The sequence below is a fragment of the Chiloscyllium plagiosum genome, chromosome 33 (assembly GCF_004010195.1).
Source record: "Chiloscyllium plagiosum isolate BGI_BamShark_2017 chromosome 33, ASM401019v2, whole genome shotgun sequence".
NCBI classification, from domain to species: domain Eukaryota; kingdom Metazoa; phylum Chordata; class Chondrichthyes; order Orectolobiformes; family Hemiscylliidae; genus Chiloscyllium; species Chiloscyllium plagiosum.
In genome coordinates, this window is record NC_057742.1 from 16,975,425 (window position 1) to 17,001,175 (window position 25,751).

Below are 25,751 nucleotides of genomic sequence, written 5' to 3' on the forward strand. Positions count from 1 at the left end.
AGAGTGGTGCGCGTATGGAATGAGCTGCCAGAGGAAGTGGTGGAGGCTGGTACAATTGCAACATTTGAAAGGCATTTGGACGTGTATTTGAATAGGAAGCGTTTGGAGGGATATGGGTGGGGTGCTGGCAGGTGGGACTAGATTGGGTTAGGATATCTGGTTGGCATGGACGGGTTGGACCGAAAGGTCTGTTTCTATGTTGTACATCTCTATGACTCTATGACTCTAAGTAATCTGTAATTAGTTGCAGTAATGGAATAATCTTTATTTGTTTACTCAACGAGGGCTTCTAGTTCGACCAGGAAGCTAACTGTCCTTATTCTCACAACAAAATTAAAAAAATCACCGTAGAAAAGAAACAAACAAAACAAAGGGGGGAAGGTATAATAATAAGATTGAATGGAATTTTGGGAGCAGTGGCAAAAAATGAGAAAAATGCAGCAAAAATCGAAAAAAGAAAGTTTCTGGACATTGAGAAAAAAAGCTGCATTTGTCCCTTAGGTTAAAGCCATAAGTTCAACTTCTCACTAATAAGCAAAAAACCATCTAATTTCCCTATATTTGCATCTCATTATTACAAACTCACATGATTTCTGTCCAGATCCCAATTCTCCTCTCCTTCCCTGAGAAACTAGATGTTGTCAATTGCCAACATGAAAGTCAGTGGTTACCTGGCAGCAGCAGCTTATTGTTTGCTTCTCTTGGCTTTCAGACAACTCTGTGTTCACAACAACACTGTTGCATGCTCCATGTAAACTGTCCTCTTACACTCTTTGTCTCTGCAAGTAGGCCTCACCAAATCACTACCCTCAGTACTTCCCCATTGCCTCTTTCAGACTAACTCACACAGCACTTCAGCCTTTCAGGACTTTGCTTTGTAGCTCAGGGACAGTTATGAATTGCAAGCTTTTGCCAAGGTCCTTTTACCTGCAGGATCACCCATGTATCTGCCCGGGCACTGGATGTGGTGGATTGGGGTCTTCATGTTAGGAGCCAACCTGTTCATGGAGGTAGCCACATGTATGCATCTGGATTAAAACAGTACTGACAATGTTGGTGGACTCCATTCTTTGAGATGTGGAGACCTCCATGGACAAACAACCCGGAAAACTTAATTGTGTTGTGCTGTGCTGCTCTCCCATTGCGTAACTCATTCTTATCTTGCAACATTCTTTGATCCAGTTTACTGAAATCCTTTGACAAATCAATGTGCTGTTCCTGTGCCTATCTGTGCATTTTGACAAAGTCATTAACAGCAGAGACCGAGGATTGTCCTCTGGCTGGGGCTGAGCAAGTGCCTGGTCTCTGACAATCCTGTGAGTGACAGAGAGCTGGACATTTCCTTCTCAACCAGCTATGGAGATGCATCAATGATGTGCTCACCAGATTGTGCTCCCAGGGCTAATCTAGATTGAATATTCACTGAGGTGACAGATTAGAGCTGGTGGAGGGTGTGAGCGAGAGTTTTGCCCTCTGCATCCTCTGTGGCTTCCTTCCCCTAGATGGAGCTGGATCTGAAGCTGAGGGATCCAGCACAGACCTCTTCCCGGCCGAATTTCAATGTATACCACTAGTGCCTGCATAAGAATGGAGATGGAATTAGATGTGCTAAAAGGGATAAAAGCTTTTGCAGGATAATAATGAGTTAGTTTTGGATGCAATGGGAGAGTAGCACAGTACAACACAATTAAGCTTTCTGGGTTGGTTGTCCATGGAGGTCTCCACATCCCCAATATAAGCAAGTCTGTCCTTCTCTGGGCCAGTTTATTATCATCTTGTGCAGGGAGGAGACTTGTGTTTCTACCTCTGACTGGTTTTCACCCCCCTGACCTGGTTGTGAAACATTTCCATTGTCATAGAGTCATAACCATAGAAGCAAGCCCTTCAGCTCATCATGTCAATGTCGCCCACCAAACACTAAACTGAACTAATTCCATTAATCTGCACTTGGCCAATAGCTATTTAGTCCTTCAGTGACAGACAGAGAGGCATTGAGTATAATGAAAGTAGATGGAAGACTCATTAGTGAAAATGCATGAGCAAGAGAGGAGTTGAATGAGTGAGTAGAAAACACGGAGAGCAGTAGGGTTACAATTTTGGGAGGGTGAGAGCTATTGACAAGTCATGCTGTATGCAATTGTGAGAGTTGTAATCCATGATGAAAGACATGTACAGATGCAGTGTTCAAGTGCGTGGCTTGTGTTTGTGAGGTAGTAGAGAGAAAATAGTAGCACTTACCCTTGTGGAGTACAGAAGGTCATTCACCTCTGCCTGCAGTACCGTGCATTGCTTTAAAGTCCAGATAATGTACTGCTCAGGCTGCTGCCTGGGACTGGTTGCTGCCTGGGACTGGTTGCTGTCTGGGACTAAGCTGCTGTCTGGGACTGGCAGTTGTCTGGGACCAGGCTGGTGGTGGTGGTATGACCACCTTTGCTGGTCTGCAGATAAAAGGAATGGCTTTCCTATCCACCACCCCATTCACCAGTACCTTGAGGATTCCAGTCCACAAAGTCAGTTCCAGACCATTTCTGTGGGGAAAATGCTGTACACCACAGTATGGAAGCCAGTTCCTGGCTGGCAGTGCCTGATGTGCCATGGAGTTGGGGTATAAATATGGCACCCACAGAGTGAACATGGTAACACCATAGCTGCAGTGAGCACCCTTGCTTTTCCTGTTGCATGATTCTCCAAGATGGCCACAAGGAGGCCTATTGCGTAATTAATGAGATGCAGAGTGAAGATTGTGTGAGGAAAATTCATCATGGCTCATGGTGCACCAGGCATCATGAATCTCACTCTTATAACAACACATTGCTTTCAAAAAAAAAGAAAATGCAAATTCAATCTAAAAAATTAGCCCAAGAGACTTAGAAACAATGAAAAGTTACACATATCAAAATAGACTTTCCATTTGCTGTGCATAATTGATCTCACAAACCTTGATTATAGAAAGTGTATTAAAATATCTCAACAATTTAACAGTTGCTATATTTGATGTATTCATGCTTGACTGTTAATGCAAATAATACTAAGAAAATGCAGGCTCATCAGGTTTTGTGAGCAATGATGGATTGATGCCAAAAACAAAGTTTTCAATACAATCTGTAAGAAAGGAAAGGACCACAGCAGCCAACTGCCTCTTTCTGCATGAATCAGTGACCTCAATTGCAATACCAAACCTGGAGTGTTGAATTTGATCCAAAAGTCCAGTCTTAATAATAATTTTTGACTTGTAAATCATGTCCTGTAATACTAAAGGCAAATTGTCAGTGCTCCTGAAAGATTAATGGATTTAATAATATCAAAGGCAGTTGTTGCGATTCTTGTAATTATCCTTCAGCTGAGCTCAAGAATAAAATTAAAATAATGGCTGTCAATTGGAAAGATTCTCAAACAGTTCAGTTGAAGTTTTGAAAGGAATTCAGCTCTGACCTACAAACAACAACCTTGCTGCTTTCGCAATAACATATGTAACATGAGATTTGAACACACGCAAATCTCAAAGATCATGGAGCAAGGATTCAGTATTCTACTGGTATCAATTAATTAGGGTGTGTTTACAATATTTACATAGAATAAAGCCTGTGGTATTTAAAAGGTTAAGGAATCCTTCTTGAGAGCCCTTTTTCCCACAGAGAGAACCCTTTTTCTCTCCAGAGAGGGTCTGTTTGACTGGTCCAGCTACCCTCTCAGTGTCGCCACCTGCTGCTGGAGATTCTGTTGCATTCTTCCTTGCTTGAAACCTGACATTCTGACAATTACACAGTTAATGAATGTTTGCTAAGCTATTGTATGATAAGCAGTTTGAATTGCATCAAGATAGCTAGAATGTTCAAGTCCACATTAGTGACAGCATTCTCTTCATGCATCACAATCTGAGCAAATAGTTACGTTTAGGATGATATCCTGCATTTTCTCAAGAAGACCTTCTCAGCCTCTTACTGTACAGGTACCTTCCAAGGAATCCAGGTCACACGGTGGATCACCCACACTGGAGTAGGTCAGTCAGCACGTTGGAGTCATGTGATCAATGGCACTTATTGCTTCAGTTTTGGCCTCCCATCAGGTCCTCTTATGCCTTTTTCTAGGGCTGAGGTAGGCCCTCCCCACACTGGATTCACAAGTTACTGTTCACTCCAGGATTCCCCATCACTCTCTGATTCCCCTCCACTTGAGCTATCATGCACTAACACTTAAAGTTCTCCAGCACCACCAGACTTCAGGCTTCAGGCCTCTGCACTTCATTTTCTGAGGTTTCCATGAAAACATACATGTGGCTACTTGTGTACAGCTGTTTGACTCTGTGAGGTTCAGGTTCCCATGGATCCTGTATCCTATTCTGACCCCTGATTTCGCAGGAATAACCTGCCACGATTTGGAAGGTCAATCCTGTCAGCTTTAGAATTATTCAGTACTTTACTTTTTTCTTTCTTAGTCCTCTTTGGTATTATTGTGAACAGAAGGTTTATCATTGTGCCTCCTGTGATGCTCGGTTATCCACTTATTGACCTGACCATCTCCATCATAAGATGAGCTAAGCCCATGGAGATCCACAGGAAGGTCTGGGTCTTGTCCAAAGGAGAGATGGTGAAATAGCCTGTGCATGTGTGTGGTGTTATTATAAACATAAACCAGTTCCAGAAGGTACTTGGATCACTTGCACTTATTCTCAGGAGGCAAAGTGTACAAACAGTCATGCAGCTTACAATTGAATTGTTTGCTCTGTCCACTACCTACTAGATAATGGGGGCTGATGTGGCTCTTGGCAATGCCATTGACCTTGCAAAGCACTTGTAGGATCCTGGTCTCAAAGTTGTGGCCCTGATCACTGTAAATACTGAAACGTACAAACCAAGAATGTGCAAATGCTCTGGCTACAGTTGGTCAAGGATGGGAATGGCCTGCAATGAACTTGGTGAAGATCTCAGCACAATTAATACAATATAATTCAATACAACAGGAACAGGCCCTTCGGCCCACCAAGCCTTATTAAGACCCACTATTTATTGCCCATGTGCAGTTTCTATCCTTCTGTTTGGCTCCCATTCATGTGTCTATCAACATTTTAGCCTTAAACGTTGCTAACATGTCTGCTTCCCCCACCACTACCACTGGCAGTGCATTCCAGACACCCAGTGTGTACATAAATGTGCTCAGTCCAGATACTATAGTGATCAAGGACCTGAAAACCCACCATGAGAAACTCTAGAAATCTCTTCATGACAAGGAATCCCGTGCTGGGGTGAAGATGCTTCCCTGCTGCTGTAACTCCTTTACACATGCTTTTGATTTATTCCCTTTTAAAATGATACATTTGTAAGTCAGAAATAAAGCAATTTTATATAACCTCTGTCCACTTTATACTTTCATATGAATGCAAAGTGAAGTAAAGTTTCTCTCTTACTTAATATTAAGTGCAATTCTGTTTTAGCACATGAAGTTTAAATGTTAAATATTACAATCATGCCCTAAGTTTTGTGCTTTAATACATTGGTAATCTTCTTGATCTACTTAGAAACTTAAAGCATTAATATATGAAAATATTAATATTACTGAAGATTTACAAACATTGCTACACATAATTCTGTGTAAATTTCATGCAATTTAGAAGATAATGCAGCACCCACCTTTCTCACAACTTTGGTCATCTGAGTGTAGCATTAATAAGAGAAAAGGAAAATATTCAAGAGTGTTATCCTGCCAGTAAACATTAAGTTGGTTTATTTGGTTAGACAGAATATAAAGGTAAAATCAATGCTTTTCAAACATGCTAATTTATTCAAGTTGTAACTTTCTTTTCAAACAAAATGCTTCGGCTGTAACAGGATGAACCTTTACCTACTAAGAGACAGAAGTTGACCTCTATGATAAGAATTTTGTGCATCCACTCTTTATTGGATTCAGATTTTTCTGATGAAGAGGACATATGCAAAGCTCATAACCCGTCTTTTCTCTTTCCAGCTGTTGACTGATCTGCTGAGTATTTCTGACACCTTCACTTACATTTTTAGTTTTGCATGATTTTCAGTTTTCCTTTTTTCCATTCCAGTTGACAATCTTTAGAGATGAGAACGGTTTTCACTCGGAGTTGTCAGAATCTGAACTGCTTGTGCTGAAAAGGTGGCAGAAGCCGATTCCTCAAAAAACGTTCGAAAAGAGTTGAACAGGTATTTGAATATGAAGAGCTTGCAGGTTTGCTGACTGAAAGCAGAGATGTGGTACGGCAAATAACTGCTCTTTTGAAGTAAATTTCTATGCATTGGATTTAATGCATCAAACCGCTGAGGGAACAATGGCAGCTCACTCAATTGTGGGAGAGGTGCCATGTCAGTCTCCAGGTGGCAGCAAACCCCTCTGCCCAACCTCCCACCAACCTCACCACCACTCACCCTGCATTAAATCATAAAGTGAAAGGGGCAGAAGATATGGCACCCAACAAGGTCCCAGTTAGGTTCATTACCAAATCAACTGACACCATTATCCCTAAGCCCACAGCAATTTATTGTCCACACATTGATTAAACGTGCCTCTCCTGCAACCTGGGGTAGGGGGATGGGTGCCCATTGTGAAAAAGGAACCCAGCCTATGTTTCAGCATTCCGATTTACAGGTGCTGTTCTCACTCATGAGTTATCTATTCCTGGTAGTTTTAACCAAAAAGAATAATTACAATTAACACAACTGAATCCATGCCAACGAGCAGAATTGAACAGCAGTGGTAGGCTTTATTCTGTTTTTATTCTTAATCGTGTAGAGGCATGGACATCAGTTGTGTTTCCCAGATGCCATTGTACTGGCATCAACTAACTCATGGACTTTGGATTCCAGTGGTATTGTAGTACAGTGGTAGTGTACCTGCTTTTGAGCCAGGCAACCAAGGTTCTAATCCCACCCACATCAGAAGTATGAAATAACATCTCTGAACAAGCTGATTAGGACATGTAAATTTACAGAACTTTGGTCTTTGTCTCTGCTGTACAGATGTTTAATCATTATTTTTGCAAAATCAGTTATACACAATGATTTAGGTTCCAACCCCCAGATCCCGTCTTTTCTGATTTTTAAAGTATATTTCAGACAGTAATGGTCCAAACATTGTCATATTACATATTGACAAAGGCTAACCTTGTCTTCCTGGGAAAAAAAACTGTTTTGTTGCTATGAATAAATGGAATATGTTCATCTTGCAACTATATGAATATCTTTGAGTCAAATCTTGAAAAAGGCGTTTGTATTCTTTAAGGGCTATTTGGAACTTTGAACCGTTTCATTAATACATTGAAAAAGAAATTCAAACTAATGTTTGAAGTATCTTGTTTTAAAATGAAAATGTTGACAATGTTTTGAATATGGTCTTCTTGCCATAGTCAGGCTCACCCTTACACTGAGGTAAACAACCAAGAGTTGGTCTCAGGTGCAGCATCAGTATTACTGTGGTATACAATTCTTGCAGAAGTAAGACAATTACACTTAGATAGAACAACAAATGTCTGTACAGCCCAACAGATGAGACCTGAAGAGCTTGCCCAGATGAGGCATGTTGGAATCTCCATTATTTCTGTGATTCATACTCAATGACTTAACTGCTTCAGTAACTGGGAATGACCAACAGGAACCTCAACATTTCAGTCCTGCACAGCATTGCTTTCAGGACCTCTAAACCTTGGACAATTAAAGCATAGATAGCAGGAAACAAAATGAAAGTAAGTTTATTTGTTGACTCCTTACAGGATGATCTTTTACTGCTTTTCTCTTGTTCCAAATTAGCTTTTTTTTGCCTGTAGGCAAGTCGTCTGAAAATAAAAAAAAGGGAATATTGAGAAAGTATTCTGTCAACATTGTCAAATCAAAGAAAAAGACACCTATGTTGGTACTCACACACTCATATATTTTAAGTTGCATATCTACTCTTCAAAGCCTGTATGTCTGGAAAGTGCTCTTGTGGATATGTCAATGGCTTAGCTTGGAAATATAGTATCCAATGTCATACAGGTCATTCTGCTATAGCACAGAAGTTGTATTCCTCTCCAACCTCACGCTATAGAAGATCACTTATAGAAAATCATTGTAGCCGTTCAATAGAAAGTTTGTTTTATCCAAACAATATTCACAATCCGTCAAAATGTGTTATAACCAATTTGTGTCGATGAAACGTGCATTATAGCAGTACAACCTGTATTGAGTCATAAAGCCCATGAAGATATAAGATTTGAAACCAACTTTTGGGTTAGCTCATCTCAGCTGGGGCAATGTGCATAATACTTGTCTCTGATTTATGGTGTAGGAATTGCTTGTGCTTGCTTAAGAGTAAGAATAGGATTTATTTGCTTTTGTTGTCCTGTTATTGGCATTCTGGAATTAGTTTTCCAGAGTCTTATATGAAACTAGGCCAAAGTATCAGGGAATAATTAACAACTCTGCACTCATACCCCAGCTTGAACTATAAATTACTGTACTGTGTATGAACAAATTAATTCAGATGTTGGAATCTGTACAGAAAACAATAAATGTTTTAGGGTATACTATACATTATTTTCATATGGGAATTTACAATGATAAGATAGAAGCAGATGTGTGGTTTCAGTTCTGTGAGAATAATTGATTTTTAAAAGGTTAGCAAGTCTTTTTGTTTTACATACTAAAGTGCTAAATTCTAAGAAGGCACTGATGCAGAGAGATGCCTAGCAGGGGATCTGTGGTGTTGATGAGTGCAGGGTTTATACTGCTGAATTTATAACAATCAGAGAAAGACAGATCCGCAGCCAATAGTTTGGTTTGACTTCAGGGCACAAGATTTCCATTGAGAAGAGAATTTTACAGGAATAGAAGTGTTTTAGGTTGGGAAGCTTCCAAACTTTGAGACTTTATGCAGAAGTTCTCATATTTTCAGTACTGAAAAGTTGTTTAGGCCATCAGAATTGAAATCCTGGTTGGGGATATCATAAAACCGTCCCAACAGTCTAAGAAGGACAGAGTCAATAAAGTAAGAAATGAAAGAATTAATGTAGGGTAATATTTCTTTGGGATTAAGTATGTATGAAAGAAATTGCTGGGAAACGAGTTAAAACTTTGTTTTGTTGTCTATATTAACATATTTCCCAACCGTCTTATTCACTTCACTTTTTTTTCTTTTGTGTAACAAACTTGTGTTCTTTCATTAAAGAACATTGGCAGCCTTGTGTCTGGATGTTCAATGATTGACCACCATAGTAACTGCTAAAATTAAACCTATGATTTATCAAGCCAGTTTTCATTCTGGGATTTGATTAGTCCAACATGACCATCATCTGGGATCATAACATTTTAAATCCACCCCAAACAAAATACTTCTCATTCCAGTCTAACTATCTTTTTTAGTAAAATAGTAAGGCTTAATTATTATCATTCTCTTGGTATAATGATTAACAAGGAGGGAATCTCATTCTTTCCATTTTCATTATTGTCAAGCATATTAAAAATGAAATCCTGTAATTTTAAAATTTCTCTCTGTTTATTTCTCTCTCAATCTAATTTGCCTTCTCTCATTTCACTTTCCTTACCTGATTTGATATTTAACCATATTCTAACTTTGACATCCTGGGGTCATACTATAAATTATTCTTTATCTGATTGCTTAAAGAGTTACACAATTTCTTGTTCTGTTCAGACATGACAGAGATTTCTTGTAGAGCATGTTGTGATTTTTTTTAATGGTTGACTGAAAGGGGTATTTAACCCAAAAGCCCATAATATATTGTGGACAAGTGAAAATATAACAAATTGAAAATTAATTCCATGTTATTTCATTGGAAAGCTGCATCCAATAATTTTATGGCAGATAACATGAGGATAAAAGAATACCATAGAATCTCATTAGTGGTGCATATACCTCTAAAATAGTATAATTTTGTGCAATATTTACAATAAATTAAGTTATAATAGTCTTTTACAAAACATGACCAACTGAAGGAAATACACAGTTGTCTCAAATACATCAATTCTGGCTGCAAATATAACATAGCAATATTTTACAGGCCAATCGCTTCTGATTATTAACAAGATGGAGCTACCTTGAACATGTTCAGCTTTTATTCTACTGTAATACTATTGTTGATGGAGTTAAACTTTTGTCATTTGAGAACAAACATATTTTAAGTGGATAGCATATCGAGAGAGATAAGGCATCAAGAGATAATGATCTTCAGACTTAAACTTCAGTGTAGCTAAATATCTGTTGTTTAGCTAGTGAATTTGGTAGATAAGCCAGATAATGTTAATGGTAAATTCCGAACCATCCTTGATCTATAAGCCATGAAGAACAAGAATGTGCAGCAACCTACTTCTCTTGAAACTTTTTGGATGGAATCAGGCCTGCCCTCAGGTTTACGTCTTCCACACGCTTTGCTTGCCACCACACAGAGTCGTCCTGGCTTACAACCTGAAGGACATCCCCCTTCCTGAAAGGTAACCCTGCTTCTTTACAGGGAATCGCTTTATCCTCGCTTGGGTCATAGTCAAACAAGGCTCTCACGTGTACCTATGGAAAAAACATCAGTACGTAATTTAGAATCAATTGCCTAAAAATGCTGCTGTGGCTTTCCCAGGTAACCTATTCTGCAAATCTATTGTTCTTTTTTAAGTGAGAAAAGAATTATCTGATTTTTATTATTTATTCAGTTTTAATTTATCTACTGTAGTAAACATTCACCAGAGTGGATAAAACTTTGTCATAAATTTGCAAACTTCCATTAGCACACATCAGTGACTTTTATTTCATTAAAGAATCCCAGGTTCCTTAGTGATTACTGAACTTTCTGATAGCTGAAATAGTCCTCATTTCTTACCTTTATACTTTGACAAGATTAATATCCTTCCTATGGATAGATGGCCAGACCAGATGGATCTGACACTTTATAAAATACTTTTGATGATTTTCAATCTGCAAATACTGTTGCTACTTTTCCCCTTGTTGATAGATTTGTATTCTTTTTCACGATGACCAGAGTGGTTGCTGATCATTGTGACTCACTATTTTATCCATCTAAACCCTATTATCTTGTTTTGGTCCCTCACTCCATTCCGATTACTTGAGTTACCCAAATTAACTTGTGTCTGTGACTACTTGCCCTGCTTCCTGCAAGGTTTAAAATAGTAATGCTTCAAACTTTAAACCCTGGGCCTGGGGCAGGGGATCTCATTCATAACCTCTTTCCAGCCTGTAGAGTTCCCATTTAAGGCTCACTTGTTTCCTAATTTTGAGCCAATTACTTAATCAGCAGCATACTTTACCTCCTATTCCGTGGCTCCTTACCTTAGCCCTTAATCGTCGACGTGGAGCCTTGTGTAAAGCTTTCTGAAAATCCAAGTATAAAATATCAACTTATAATGCTGCTGTATTTCTTGCATCTTTGTTTACAATCAAGAGAATTATCTTAGAACTTAAGTTATTTGACTATAAATTCAGTTGTCATCAGTTTTATCTTGATGTATAGTTTTATACAGGGTTTAGGTTCACCTGCCTCTATCTACCTCTTTTTTTTGAGTAATTGAGCTGATCCCCAAAAAAACCTTAAACTCCTTCTTCAGAGTGCATTGACTGCAGAACTCAGCTCCACAATGGTTGTGACTGATGAACAGAATAACCTCTGGCTTACCTCATTGCCTGCAATACATCTTGCTGTTTGTTTTTCTTTGTCTAAATTTACCCTTTTTACTTCCCTTGTATAGTCAGAAGGTAAGAAGCCTTGAACATGGCATGACAAGGCATGATCATGTCATACACTGCAATACAGGTAAGTCATTCACAGCCAAGAAAATAATACTATACTGTCGTATAAAATTTCAAAATTTGGGGCATTTCAGCCCCTTCCTGGAACCAAGAATCAAAACTGGCAGATTGAATGGTTTGTGGAAAACTAGCCGACTGATAGTTTTATAAAATCTATAGCAGCAACTAGCTTCAGAAAATCTGAATGGTCTGGTACAATATTACAGTCAGTAAAAGCCATGATTTCTACTGGAACTTCACTTAAAAAAAAATGCAATCAGAGCCTGAAACCAAGCTGTTTATGACCAGTTTCCTGGCTTTTGCTCAAAACGTCGATTGCCCTGCACCTTGGATGCTGCCTGACCTGCTGTGCTTTTCCAGCACCTCACTCTCAACTCTAATCTCCAGCATCTGCAGTCCTCACTTTCACCTATTTATGACCACAGCCAAGTAACCATGAAATTGATTTCAATGACACTGGATTAGAGATGAGAAAGAAAAAGTAGCTGGGGTTCCATTTAGACTGATGAACCAGTAAAACCTGCTGGTAGGTGTGCAGGTGTGAGCATCAGATAAAAATATAATTACATTTGGCTGTGATTTTCCGTAAGAGGGTAGCCCCATTTTCCGTAGACTTTTGTGTTAAGAATTAGTGTGTGAATGAGGTCCTGAAAAACATCAAATGCTTATAAAGTCTTACCTCAGCATCGATCAACACCTTCAGGAGCATAACAAAGATAATGGATAGAGAAAATAATTCTGGTAATAATGTTTTTAAAAATAATATTAATTGTAGGTGGTTTGTATAATAATAACAGATGCTTCCTGTACTCCAGTGAAATATTGGATAGTATATGTTTTTATGTATCTAAAAATTATAGAAGCAAAATAACTTATAAATGCATCACAGGGTCTTGTACAATTTGTTCCATGCCTGATAAGCTTTCTCATATCGAAATGAGTTTAATTAGATTGCATTTTGACAATGTGCTGCACGTAATGAACAATTAGAATTTTAGTGGTAGGATGGACAGATCAATAAGACATAAACATTAGCCTGTAATGGACTGTGATTTATTTTATTTAGAAAATAAAGGTGAGATGTCAAGTTTTGAATCACAGGACACCATCAATATTGAAAATTTAGGATAAAGAAAATCTAAGTCAATATATTTATATTAAATTAAGCTTGAGTTTTATGATGATTATAAAGGAGGAGGATAAAACTGATGAATATCAAGAACTATAGCGTTTTGAGGCTGTAGAAAATTGTGAAATATATGTAGAGGCTGTGCGCCATAAAAATCAACTGGATGAACAGTTAATGTGTAAACTGTGATCTCTGGAGTTGGTTTCAGCTGCAGGGTCTGAGGAAAAGTTGCGGAGTATTTTTTTTTCTCTTTTTGAACCTTTTGTTGCTTCTCCTGGTGTTGGGTGGTGGTGATGTGGAGATGGTAACTATTAGGAAAAATCTCTTCTCCTTACTCCAGGCTCCATGATTGCAGGCCAAGTTTGATGAGCTTACTGATTTCTCTGATATGTTATCTTCCTTTGTTTATATTTGGAGAAGAGGATGAAATATAGGCTACCATTATATTGATGTAATAGAAGATTGAAATGCAGGGAATGTTGGGGCTACAGTACCAGATCTTTCAGCCTAACTAAAAAAGATTAACATTTTACTGGAGCGACCTTCTCAGGCAAGCCTTGAAGCGATGAGTTCAGAATTGTTAAGGTAATAAATGAAAGAAAAATAACATTACTGGAGCCAGCTATAGCAATGGAGGAGATATGAAAATTTTATTTACAATCATGGGAGATAATAAAATAGGATGAAGCCTATGAAGATTCAAACTATTAGATGTTGTTTTGGCTTATTAGATACATGAAGAAACTGCGTATTTTTAGACTTGGAAGAACTAACAATTTCATCAAGAGCATAGGAAATTAGAATATAGCTACTGAGTTATAGTATTGTAAAAAAGATTACCAACTGCATTCAGTCTAGAGGAAGTTGCTAATTGCAACTATCTGAAAAGCAAGCTGAACTGCCTAGATGATGTTTGGAGTTGGTCATTTCAATGAAGAAGGAAGAGAAAATGAACAAATATCTTTCCGAGTTACTTGGAAAGAAACTCTGGATGAACTGCAGCCCACAAAACACACAAGGAAGATAGGAATGGCAGTAAGAGTTTGAAATGATGATATAAGATGGGTAAGTTCAGAAGTACACATTTTGAGGCAAAGAGGTGAAATCGGGATCAGAGACCTTACTGCAGTCCAGAAAGCCAAGTTGTTAACAAACCCATTGAAGGTGAAACTTGCTATCTGCCACAGCTGGGAACATGACAATAAGACTCATAGGAGCAGTCTTTGAAAAAAATGAGCAACTCTACCATCAGAATTGTAACTGAATGGTTAAGAAAAGCACAAAATTTGTGAGCTGCAACTTCAATATGAATGATTTGGGGAAAAACACCTATTGGAGCTTCATTTTCTAAAGATGAATTTAGAAAAGGTTCAGCGTTGATAACAGAATTTAGCTTCTATAATTTTTAGATACATAAAAACATATACTATCCAATATTTCACTGGAGTACAGGAAGCATCTGTTATTTGAGTGGAAGTGTATGGTTTGGATATTTGGAAAGACCCAGTGACATCAAGATGCTATAGTATATCCAACAGTAAAAAAGAAAGAGACATTACCCTTCCAGACCTGCTGAGTAACATCACTTGCGCAGGTCAGAAGATGATAAGAATTAAACTAAATGAACAATATCAGCAGTTGGACCAAATTGGTCACCAACGGCAAGATAAAAGTACTACAGTGATATTTTCTTAAAGGTATCAATTTTTCTGAAAACATTAGACCTTGTTTTTTAAAGAGACTTTCATCCACCTACTCCCAACTTTCATCTTGGTGCCCAATATGGACAAATGTTCCTGTCCAAAATTTAGCAGCAGACATCTTTTGCATCAAATAATGGGAAAGGTGGGAAAACACTGACAAGTTGTCTTGTGACAAAACCCATCTTTAAACTGCCATAATACAGTTGTCCTTGCTAAAGAGGTATACAACACAGTGGGGCATCCAAGCTCCACTGCTGAGTGCAATTCCCTTACGCACTTGTTGGGAGAGACATAAATAATTCTGCATTGTGTCTCTACAAACTAAGCAGCACACTAACTGCCCGAAAATCTGCAAATGAGGAGACACAAATTTGTCTATGAAGATTTGCCTTAACTAAATAATAACAATTATCTGCAACAACCCTACCCAATTTCAATCATTTCAACCATACTTTGTCTTCTTCAGCCTAACCCTGAATCTTTTCTCCAATAGCACCTTTTATTTGCATTGGTTTGTTGGCACGTAAGTCTTTCCTTGTTGTGTATACTGGGAGTAATTTTATGGATTTAATGGGCGTTTCAGGGCTTAGAGAGTTAATGAAAGATATGACAAAATGCGAGGCAATCAGGCAATTAACAGGCCACCAGCAGGCCTTCCATTGGGATCAAGATCTGGGAAGTAAGAAATCCCAGTCACTGGTTAATCAGATATCATGGAAGTAGTGACTGTTGTGAGGAATATATTCACCATCGGACCAGTATTCGGAGTAAGTGATGGCAGGAAGGGTTTTGAACAGTTAGTAGCATGGGGAGGTTGAGGGTAGTTAGTGGGACTTTCAGACTGCTTATGAATGAGGTTTCCACTCCCATTGCCACCCCAGGAGACCACAAACAAGCTGCCGTGGTTTCCTGCATGATTATAGATCTGCCTACTGATGGCTGTATACAAGCAGGGGTTAAAATCATTCAATTGGTGAAGGGTGGGCATGTCTCCATGGCTCTTCCCATTACAGACATAATTAAGATAGAAGTAGAAAGGTGACAAGGTCCTCAGCAGCTATACTCCTGCCCCATTAAATACCCACCCTGCACCTCCAAGCATGGCACAGGTGGCCATTAAATACTTCCCACTGCTTCCAGATCAGCTTCTCTAATTTGCATTCTTATTTAGAAAACCTGTATTAAATCATTTATTTTAACCTTCTCATCCCTTTCATTAATTGACAAATATCCAGCTATTCACCATTTCAAGGCTAATACATATTAGTGTTCATTGCTAAAATAATATTTTTCCAGTGCTTGGTCAAGCTATTAATATTACAACATTATCTGCTAAATTAGTAAAATACAGCATCTTTAATACTACTTGAGTCTGTCCAAAAATCATTGTCACAATTCTAGTCTCTTTTTCTTCCTAAAAGCTGTTTCTTGGCTCAAGGAGAGGCTGTCCTTGATTTTTTTCAGAGGGGGTAATAAACCGGGCCGGGGTCCAATCAGTCTGATTTGGTACAGAGATGAGAAGGATTTTGAGAGGCCTTTTGTTTATATGTAAACTGATGAGACTTCAGGCCAAAATGGTCATGCTTTAGAAGTGACCTGTATGATGAAAGGGGAGTGGTCAGCACTCTAGCTAGCTGAGCTGAGCAGTTTTAGTTCAGTCTTGAACTGGAAAGTTCAACAGGGAGCTGTGAGGAAATTTTCTCTCTTTTTCTGCCCTTCAACTTCAACCTGTAAACATGTGTTCCATTTATACCGGTTTTAAAAGGGAGTTTGCTTATTGAGACTGTTGTACATATTCGGAACAGCATCATTAAGTCTAGTTGGATGGGCTGAGTTAGGTAGGGGTTCTTTATTCTGTTCTTTGTGTTTCATTGAGTAATTTTGTGAATACAATTTTTGCTTGTTTTAAAATCTAGTAGTCAACTTAGCTATTTTACTCCAGGTAACTTTCACTGTACACTTACCAAAACAAATTGCAAAGTTAGGCCTAGGGTTGCCTGCTTAAGAATGTTTTGAATAGTCTGGCCTAGTCCACAACATCATACACTCTCCTTACCTTTGTTTCATTAAGGTGGTCCTCTTCTTTGACAGCTGGAATTAGCTTTAACGTTATTGAACCCTGACACTGGGCCTGCACAGATAAAATATTTGAAACATCAAATTGTTGTGTCCGATGAGATCTGTACCCTTCCCTTCAGTTCATGTCAGTTTTTTTTTTAATCTGAAGTCAAGACTAATACATGTTAAATGTTCTACAGAAATTGTTTTACAAACAATTCCAGGTTTGGTCATATTTTTCACTGCTGTCAGATCATGTTGAGGAATGATTTAAAGCAATAAGATAACATACACATTGTCAGAAGTGTACTATCTACTATCTTTATGTTACTAAATGTTAGTATGTCTTCATCTGTGCATGAGGTCTGCTACTGAGAAGACATTAAAAAGTGTGCAGAAAGATGAATACGAATGGTCCCAGAGAGGAGGAACTTTAATTACGTGAATAACATGAAGAATGTGACTCTGTTCTACTTAGAGAAGAGAAGACTAAGAAGCGATTTGATAGAGATTGTGACACTGCTATCACTTTATAAAGGTTATTTTGTCCTGGGTTTTTTTTTGAAGAGAGGTTTTAAAGGCCAAGGTGCCGAAGTGTCTAGGTTTAAGGAGCCTTTAGGTTTTGTTTTAAAAGAGTTTAATAATGGAAGGGGAGTTCAGCTTTTTCTTAGTTTTTTTCTTAGCTATAGCTGTCGCAGGATGTGTGAATACCAGAAATGCTGCAAGCTTCAATAATTGATTCCTAACTGACTTTCTCTGAAATCTCTCTGGATGTAGTTCCCTCCTGCCTGTTAGAATCTGTGTTTTGTATTTATCTTTTTGCCAAGGGCTGTGTTTATGGGATGTTACCATGTTGGAACAGTTAATTAATTAAGTTTTCCAATGGTTAAGTTATTCTAAATTCCGCTTTATATTGTTGGTGTTTCAACAATTTCTGTTTTGCTTAAAGCTGAGTGGTTTGACCAGTTGCATCACACATGAAACACCCATTTCACTTTTAAAATTAGAAAAAGTTAGGGTCTAGGCTACCTTCTTAAAATACTTTTATGGGGTCTGGCCTAGCCCATAACAAGGGGTTTGGACAGAATTAGATGGGAAGAAATTGCAGCCATTTCTGGGGTTCTGAGAGCCAAACAATATTGATTTAAGGTAATTGACAAAAGAAGAAAAGGCGATATGAAGGGAGTTTCTTTCATATGGTGAGTGATTAGGGCTTGGAATGCATTCTCTGACAGTGTGATAAAGGCAAATTCAATCATTGATTTCAAAACAGAATTGGATAATTATTGCAGAAAAACATTTGCAGGTGTACTGGGAAAAGACAGGAGAGTGGGACTAGGTGAATTGATGCAGAGAGCTGGTACATGATAGGCCAAATGACCTCCTCCTGTCCTATAATCATCATGTGGTTCCTATGATATGGAAATGACTGATGTTATATCATCATCAAATGGCTATTTTATCTACAAATTATTTTCTTTGCTATTTTTGAAAAGGTTTTAACATGTGTTAAGTGTTTAATGGCAACAAGGAGAGGTGGTGGCATAGTGAAAATAGCACTGGATTAAGTGATCCAAGGACCCAGGCTAATGTTCCGGGGACAAAAACAAAAATTGTTAAAAAAGCTGAGCAGGTCTGGTAGCATCGGTGGAGAGAAATCAGAGTTAGCATTTTGGGTTCAGTGACCCTTCCTCAGAACTGGGTCTTTGGATCCGAAGCATTAACTCTGATTTTCTCTCCACAGATGCTGCCAGACTTGCTGGACCTTTCCACAATTTCTGTTTTTGTTTCTGATTTCCAGCATCCACAGTGCTTAGCACTGCTGCCTTACAGCACCAGGGACCCAGGTTCGATTCCAGCCTCAGGCGGCTGTCTGTGTGGAGTTTGCACCTTCTCCCTGTGTCTGCGTGAGTTTCCTCTGGGTGCTCTGGTTTCCTCCCACAATCCAAAGATGTGCAGATTAGGTGAATTGGCCATGCTAAATTGCCCATAGTGATAGGTGCATTAGTCAGAGGGAAATAGGTCTGGGTGGGTTACTCTCCAGAGGATTGGTGTGGACTTGATGGGCCGAAGGGCCTGTTTCCACACTGTAGGGAATCTAACCTAATCTAAATCTAATCCGCAGTACCTTCAGTTTTTATTTAATGTTCTGGGAAAATGAGTTCAAATTCCAATCTGACTCGAAGTGAGATGTGAATTCAACAGAATTTGTAATTAAAGTAAAAGGTGGTCTAAAGGTGATTCAGTTAAAAGAACAAATTTTGGCCCGGCCAGCGTCACCAACATTCCATAAAAGAATTAAAAAACATATTGGATGAAAGAATTTTGACGAAGAAATGTAAGCTTTTGTAGCTGCAATAATAATCAGTACTACATGCAAATCTTTTAACATATACATTTTTATATTTAACTCTGGCATTTGAGTTTTGAGATGTTTAGTATTAGATTTGCATGATACAACATGCTTTAATCCTTCTGTCCAATTCTTATGCAATTGTTTTACCCTGAAGCACCATCTTCCACTTGTAGAATCAGTGCTAATGGGTTTCCCCAGAATCAGTCTTTCAATGGATCGATAGAGCTTGCTCATAATCTAATAAAAAGCACTATTGTTCCAGAGCTGTCATGCCAAAGAGGAAACTTTAAGACCACCAGGCTTTATTGAATATCTAGCCAACAGCTAAGGAAGTCAATACTTGCATGACAGTAATAGAGCTTGATCAAATCAGAGATCTGAATTTCTAGCTAAGTAGCTGCCAGTAAGTTTAAATACTTTGTAATGATCATATTATCTCTGTCTTCAATTATAATATCAATCTAAATTTAGCTGGAATGTTTATCAATATATTATTTTGTATGAAATATATTGAGAATTTAGATGAACTAACGTAAAATATGCTTTAATGCTTAATAAAAAATTGAGAAATTAACCCCTATAAAAATAAAACCTCCTTCAAAACTTTGTTTACAAAGGTAACTATATACCAGAATCTGACTGATTTCTTCAGGTGTCTTGTGCTCAACTGGGATTTCGTTGACCTCTCTTAGTTCATCTCCAACATGAACTAAACCTGCAGAATAAAAAAGAAAGAAAATCTTCAGAGAGGAATCTAGAAGCGTAGAACTCAGGAGCAGGGGTAGGCTATTTGGCTGTTTGAGCCTCCTCTTTAAATACTTTAAACAATCAAGCATCCATGATTCTCTGGGAAACAGAATTCCAATCTTTTACTTACCTTTGGGAGAAAAAAGTCCTTTGCATCTCAATTTTCAACAAGTAATAGAGTCATACAGCATGCAAGTCCCACTTGCCTGCATTTGGTCCATAACCCTCGAACTACTTCCTGTTCATGTACCTGTACAAATATCTTATAAATATTGTAACTGTACCTGCACCTGTGACTTCCTCTGGCAGTTAATTCCACACACGCCCTCTGTTTTGAAAAGGTTGCCCCTCAGGTCCCTTTTAAATCTTTTTCCTCTCACCTTAAAAAAGTCCCCTATATATGAATTCCCTCAGCCTCGGGAAAAGATCTTTGTTATTCACCATATCAATGCTTCTTATGATTTTATAAATCTCTATGAGGTCCCTCAACCTCTTATGCTCCAGTTGAAGAAGTCTCAACCTTTCCAGCCTGTCCCTATAACTCAAGTGCTCGGGTACTGGCAACATCCTGATAAATCTTTTCTAACCCCTCTCCAATTGACCCCTTACCTCTGGATCTATGTCCTTTGGATCAAAGTTTCCCCTTTAGAGGAAAAATCTTTCAACATCTACCCTGCTCCCTCAGAATCTGTGTGTTTCAATGAGGTTACCACTCATTCTTCAAAACTCTGAATTAAGGCATAATCTGTTTAGCTGTTATTGATAAGTCAACAGCTCCACCACAAAACTAGACTAGTGAACCTCTTTTAAGTAGCCTGCATTGCAGATTTTTCATTTTTTTTTAAATACAGGGACCAAAACTGTTCACAGTACACCAGATACGGCCTCACCAATATCATTTACACTTGAAAACTGTGTCACAGACACATTCTGTTGGACAACTAACAACATTTCAGAAAGAAATGGAGCAAAAATATAAAGCTGCAAATGACATTAGTAAGAATGGTGGCTCAGTAGTTTGCACTGCTGCTTCACAGTGCCAGGGACCCAAATTCAATTCCAGCCTTTGGGTAATTGTCTGTGTGGAGTTTGTACATTCTCTCTATGTCTGCATGAGTTTCCTCTGGGTGCTCCAACTTCCTCCCACAGTCCAAAGATGTGCAGGCTAGGTAGATTCGCCATGAAAAATGAGGGGTTACAGGGATAGGGTGAGTGGCTGGGTCCAGGTGAGATGCTCTTCAGAGGGTCAGTGCAGAGTTGATGGGCCAAACGGCTTCTTTTCATACCGTAGGGATTCTATGATGATAAAACCAAGAAGCTGGAATCTTCAAGTGGGCAGATGGTGGGGAGGCGGTGGGGGTGGGAGGGGATGTAATGGAATAAACTGTCAGAACCAGTGAGGAGTCATGAGATTGAGCAAAAGTATATGAAGTGGGAGTGGGCCAACACTCTTTTCTCCATTTTCTGGTCCTGCCATGGAGCTCCAAAAGCATAGGTGTTTAGACAATGGCTGGAATTTTTCACTAAAACAGACCATGTCATTGCAACAGGACATGGTTTTGCCAGTGAGCCAGGACAGTATTCCAGGGTTCAGGGTTATACAGAGATGGAAATGTGTTGCTGGAAAAGCGCAGCAGGTCAGGCAGCATCTAGGGAACAGGAGAATCGACGTTTCGGGCATTAGCCCTTCTTCAGGAATGCCCGAAGGGCTAATGCCCGAAACGTCGATTCTCCTGTTCCCTAGATGCTGCCTGACCTGCTGCGCTTTTCCAGCAACACATTTCCATCTCTGATCTCCAGCATCTGCAGACCTCACTTTCTCCTTCAGGGTTATACAGCCTTTTAAAAGTTCCCTCCAATTTTCCAACCCGTTCTATGCTATACTAACTATAAATACATTCCCAAGTTCCAACATTTCAGGGATATAATAAATATTAATGATTGTTTCCCTTTTATTATTAAAATACACATGGCCTCAAAAGAATGTGTCCCTTGTCACTACTAGCAGAAACAAAAAATGTGTTGCTGGAAAAGCGCAGCAGGTCAGGCAGCATCCAAGGAGCAGGAGAATCAACGTTTCGGGCATAAGCCCTTCTTTAGCCCTACTGGCAGAAAGCCTACAAGGACAGAAGCAACTGGGAAGCTGCAGAAATAACTGCCAAAAATTCATCTTCCCCTGTTCTCTGCACTTGTGCCAAGAATTGAATGTAACAACAGTGGAGAATGCCATATGGTTGCAGTAGGGTAAGGAGCCCATGCAGTAATAGACCCAAAGGAAAAATGACAGCGCAGCGCTGTCCAAAGTGATAAAGAGAGAGAGTAGAATTCTACAAAATCTGATAAATATTTGAAAAGGGAACATTTTCTAGGCTATGAGGAAAGTGCAAACAAGTGCCAGTAATTGAATACTGCCATGAAACATTCGGCACAAGCAAGATGGGTTGAATGGCCTCTTGCTGAATCATCAGTCTATGATTCTGTAACGGATGTTTTCCCCATTGCAATGTGAAGGACACTTACCACTGCGGTCTGCAGCCCCACCGCGCATGATCCGTGCAACAACAACAGAGCCTGTTTGTTCATCCATCCTGATTGTTGCTCCCTGTTGGGAAAGACAGATTTGCATTTATCAAGTACCTTTCAACACTACTAGCCATCTCAAAGTGCTTTACACCAAAGAAGAACTTTTGAGATGTAGTCATGGTTGCAATGTAGGAAATGCAGCAGCCAATTTACACACAGATAGGTCCCACAAATAGAAATGTAATAATGAGCAGATAGTTTGTTTCTTTTTGTGATGTTAAATGAAAGGTAAATATTGACTGGGACATAACACCCAGAGAGTGTAATAGAATTTTTAACATGTATGACCGGCTGAGGAGTGGCAGATGGAGTTGAAGTGGCAGATGGATTTTAATTTGGATAAATGTGAGGTGTTGTGTTTTGATAAGACAAATCATTGCAGGACATATACTCTTAGGTACAGTCCTGGGGAGTACTGTAGAACACTGAGACACTTGGGGTACGGATTCATAGTTCCTTGGAAGTGGAGTTGCAGGTAGACAACATAGTGAAGAAAACATTGGGTATGCTTGCCTTCATTGGTCAGTGTATTGAGTATAGGAGTTGAGATGTCACGTTGTGCATGTACAGGGACATTGGTTTGACCACTTTTGGAATACTGTGTTCAGTTCTAGTCACCATGCTATAGGAAAGATGTTTTTATACTTTAAAGTATTTAGAAAATATTTACAAGGGTGTTGCTGGGCTTGGAGGGTTTGAGCGATAAAGAAAGGCTAAATAGGATGGGGCTGTTTTCCCTGGAGCAGCGGGGACTGAGGGGTGACCTTATAGAAGCTTACAAAATCATGAAGGGTGTGGATAGAGTAAATAGCCAAAGACTTTTTCTCAGGTTAGGAGAGTCCAAAACTAGAGGCCACAGGTTTAAGGTGAGGCGGAAAAGATTTAAAAGGGACCTAAGGGGCAATCTTTTCATGCAGAGGGTGGTGTGTGTGTATGGAATGAGCTGGCAGAGGAAGTGGTGAATGCTGGCACAATTAAAACATTTAAAAGGCATCTGGATGGGTAAAGGAATAGTAAAGGTTTAGAGGGATATGGGCCAAGTGCTGGCAAATGAGACTATGTTAGGTTAGGATATCTGGAGTTGGACCAAAATGTCTATTCCCGTGCTGTACATCTCTATGGCTCGCTGACCCAAGCTGGTAGATGTAGCCTCGGTTTAATGTCCATTTTGAAGATGATCACTCTGACAGTCAGTGTGAACTGATCATCACGGACAAAGTTAAGAAATACTTTGGTGTTGGAGGTTTGAGTGGGCAGTATTGCCAGAGCTGGGTGTAAGGGATCAGGAGGTTTACGGAGCTGAGACAGCAATCAGACAAGAAGACTGCACGTGAGTGAAGTGAAGGATCAAAAACACAAGGCAAACAGCAGCTACCAAATGCAGGGTGGTTCTGTAAAACAACAACACTGCTGGTGACCCTGCTAACAGTATAGCACTTGCTCAATAATACACTGAATTGTCAACCTTGATCTTTGTGCTAAAACCCTATAGTTGGCCTTGAGAATCAGACCTAAGACTGCTAACAACAGGATGAATAGATGCAGTTGTAAGGATTGATGTTTGTTCTGGCACTTTAATTTTCTCATTAATCTGTCACCCATATTTCTTTATATCAATGAATCATGGTGTATTTTATCACAGTAGGGCAGAACAAGGAGAAAATCTTCTTAGTGCTTCCAGAAAAAGTAATTTGATTACTAAGCTCAAGAATGGTAGCAAAGTATATTAAAAAAAAAGGAGAAACTCTCTCCTCCTGTTCAGTTGTGACACATCTGATTTCCACGCTTCCTATTATTATAGCCTTGCTGGGCCAGTTTGCTTAATGAATGACTGTGTTAAAGGTGAGAACTGTTTCAATTGAAGAACTTTAATCTATGAATTAAATTAAAACAGCTTCAGCCCACTTCAGTTTGGATACTTTTAAGGCTTTCTCAAGGTAAAACATTCAATTCTTACTCGATACAACACTCAATCTCTGGAACATCCACTGCTTTCACCTTACATTTGCACTTCCAGATACATTAAACATTTATATGGTTATAACTTATTGTGGTTGAATTATTAACCATGCTTAATAATTCAGTATGATCTTTTTTTTCCCAAATTCTCTGGAGAATAACAAAAGGGAACCATTGTGACATAGTACAAAGGAGCAAATACAGTCGATGAGATGTAAATTGAGATTATAGCTGTTTAGGATTTGCATCAGACCTCCTGAATATTACTTGCCCTGGCCCAAGAAACAAAATTACAGCAAATATCCTCTGTGGTCGATCACATGATAAAACAATCAAACACATGACTGTATGCTTGCATGAAAGCAAAAGTTGCTCAAGTGTGACTGTTTGGGAGACTTTCAAAATTGGGCTGAATAGGACATTGCTGAATATAAGATGAAATATAAAACACAGGGCATTAATTAAGGTTAATGAAGATCCCCAATTTAATTGTAAGTTTAAATTCAGAGTACCAATGGCTCTTTATTTTTCACAAGGCGGACAATCTTCATAGATTCCTCCTCCTCCTCAGCTTCGAGGTCGTCTGGCATTGGTGGTAGCACAGGATCAAAGGCCTTGCGAGCTACTGTGTCATGAGCTGACAGCACAGCCTGTAATTGTCAACAAAATTTCACATTAGGTGATACAGCATTTCGACACTTTTATTATCAAGCTGAGCAAATGGAGGCTAAATGAGCATTTTTAAAGATATTTGACATACACTTACAGAAAGTGAGAGAGATTATTTATATTTCAAAATCATCATGGTTGATTCTACTTCTAAAATGGATCCTTTGATTGGATGATGGTCAGCATTTGTTACCCATCCCGAGGTGAACTGAGTGGATCACAACACCATTTCAGAAGGTAGTTAAGAGTTAACTACATTGCTGTGGATCTGGACTTCCATGAAGGCGAGGCAGGATAAGGATTGCAAATTTCCTTTCCGTTGGGTCTTTATGACAATCACTAATATTTATTTATATTTTCTGATCAACCTGTTCAACAATGTTATTATACACCTCTGGAACAAGTAGGAATTGAACCTAGGCCTCCTGGCTTAAAGGAGGAGAAAGTGGGGACTGCAGATGCTGGAGACCAGAGTTGAAAAATGTGATGCTGGAAAAACACAGCATGCCAAGCAGCATCCGAGGAGCAGGAGAATCGACGTTTCGGGCATAAGCCCTTCTTCAGGAAAGAGACTGATGTGCCTGGCAGGCTGAGATAAAAGGTAGGGGTGAGGGGATTTGGGGGAGGGGAGCTGGGAATACGACAGGTGGAAGGAGGTGAGGGTGAGAGTGATAGGCCAGAGAGCGGGTGAGGGCAGAGAGGTCGGGAAGAAGATTGCAGGTCAAGAGGGCGATGCTGAATACGGGGGTTGGGACTGAGAAAAGGTGGAGGGAGGGGAAGT

At 39.2% G+C, this 25,751-nt stretch overlaps 1 protein-coding gene across 3 annotated transcripts in view; it reads right to left on the bottom strand.

Annotated features, from left to right (window-relative positions):
• mpp3a (membrane palmitoylated protein 3a) overlaps positions 1-25,751 on the bottom strand; it is an 84,678-nt gene that overhangs the window by 20,863 nt on the left and 38,064 nt on the right. For all 3 annotated transcript variants that reach the window (XM_043675048.1, XM_043675047.1, XM_043675046.1), the window contains exons 6-13: positions 24,814-24,951; positions 22,280-22,361; positions 19,642-19,727; positions 16,655-16,729; positions 11,290-11,331; positions 10,319-10,515; positions 7,728-7,792; positions 5,628-5,648 (exon numbers count right to left, since the gene is read on the bottom strand). In XM_043675048.1, coding sequence (XP_043530983.1) covers positions 5,628-5,648; positions 7,728-7,792; positions 10,319-10,515; positions 11,290-11,331; positions 16,655-16,729; positions 19,642-19,727; positions 22,280-22,361; positions 24,814-24,951 — 706 coding nt within the window. The remainder of the gene's footprint in view (positions 1-5,627; positions 5,649-7,727; positions 7,793-10,318; positions 10,516-11,289; positions 11,332-16,654; positions 16,730-19,641; positions 19,728-22,279; positions 22,362-24,813; positions 24,952-25,751) is intronic.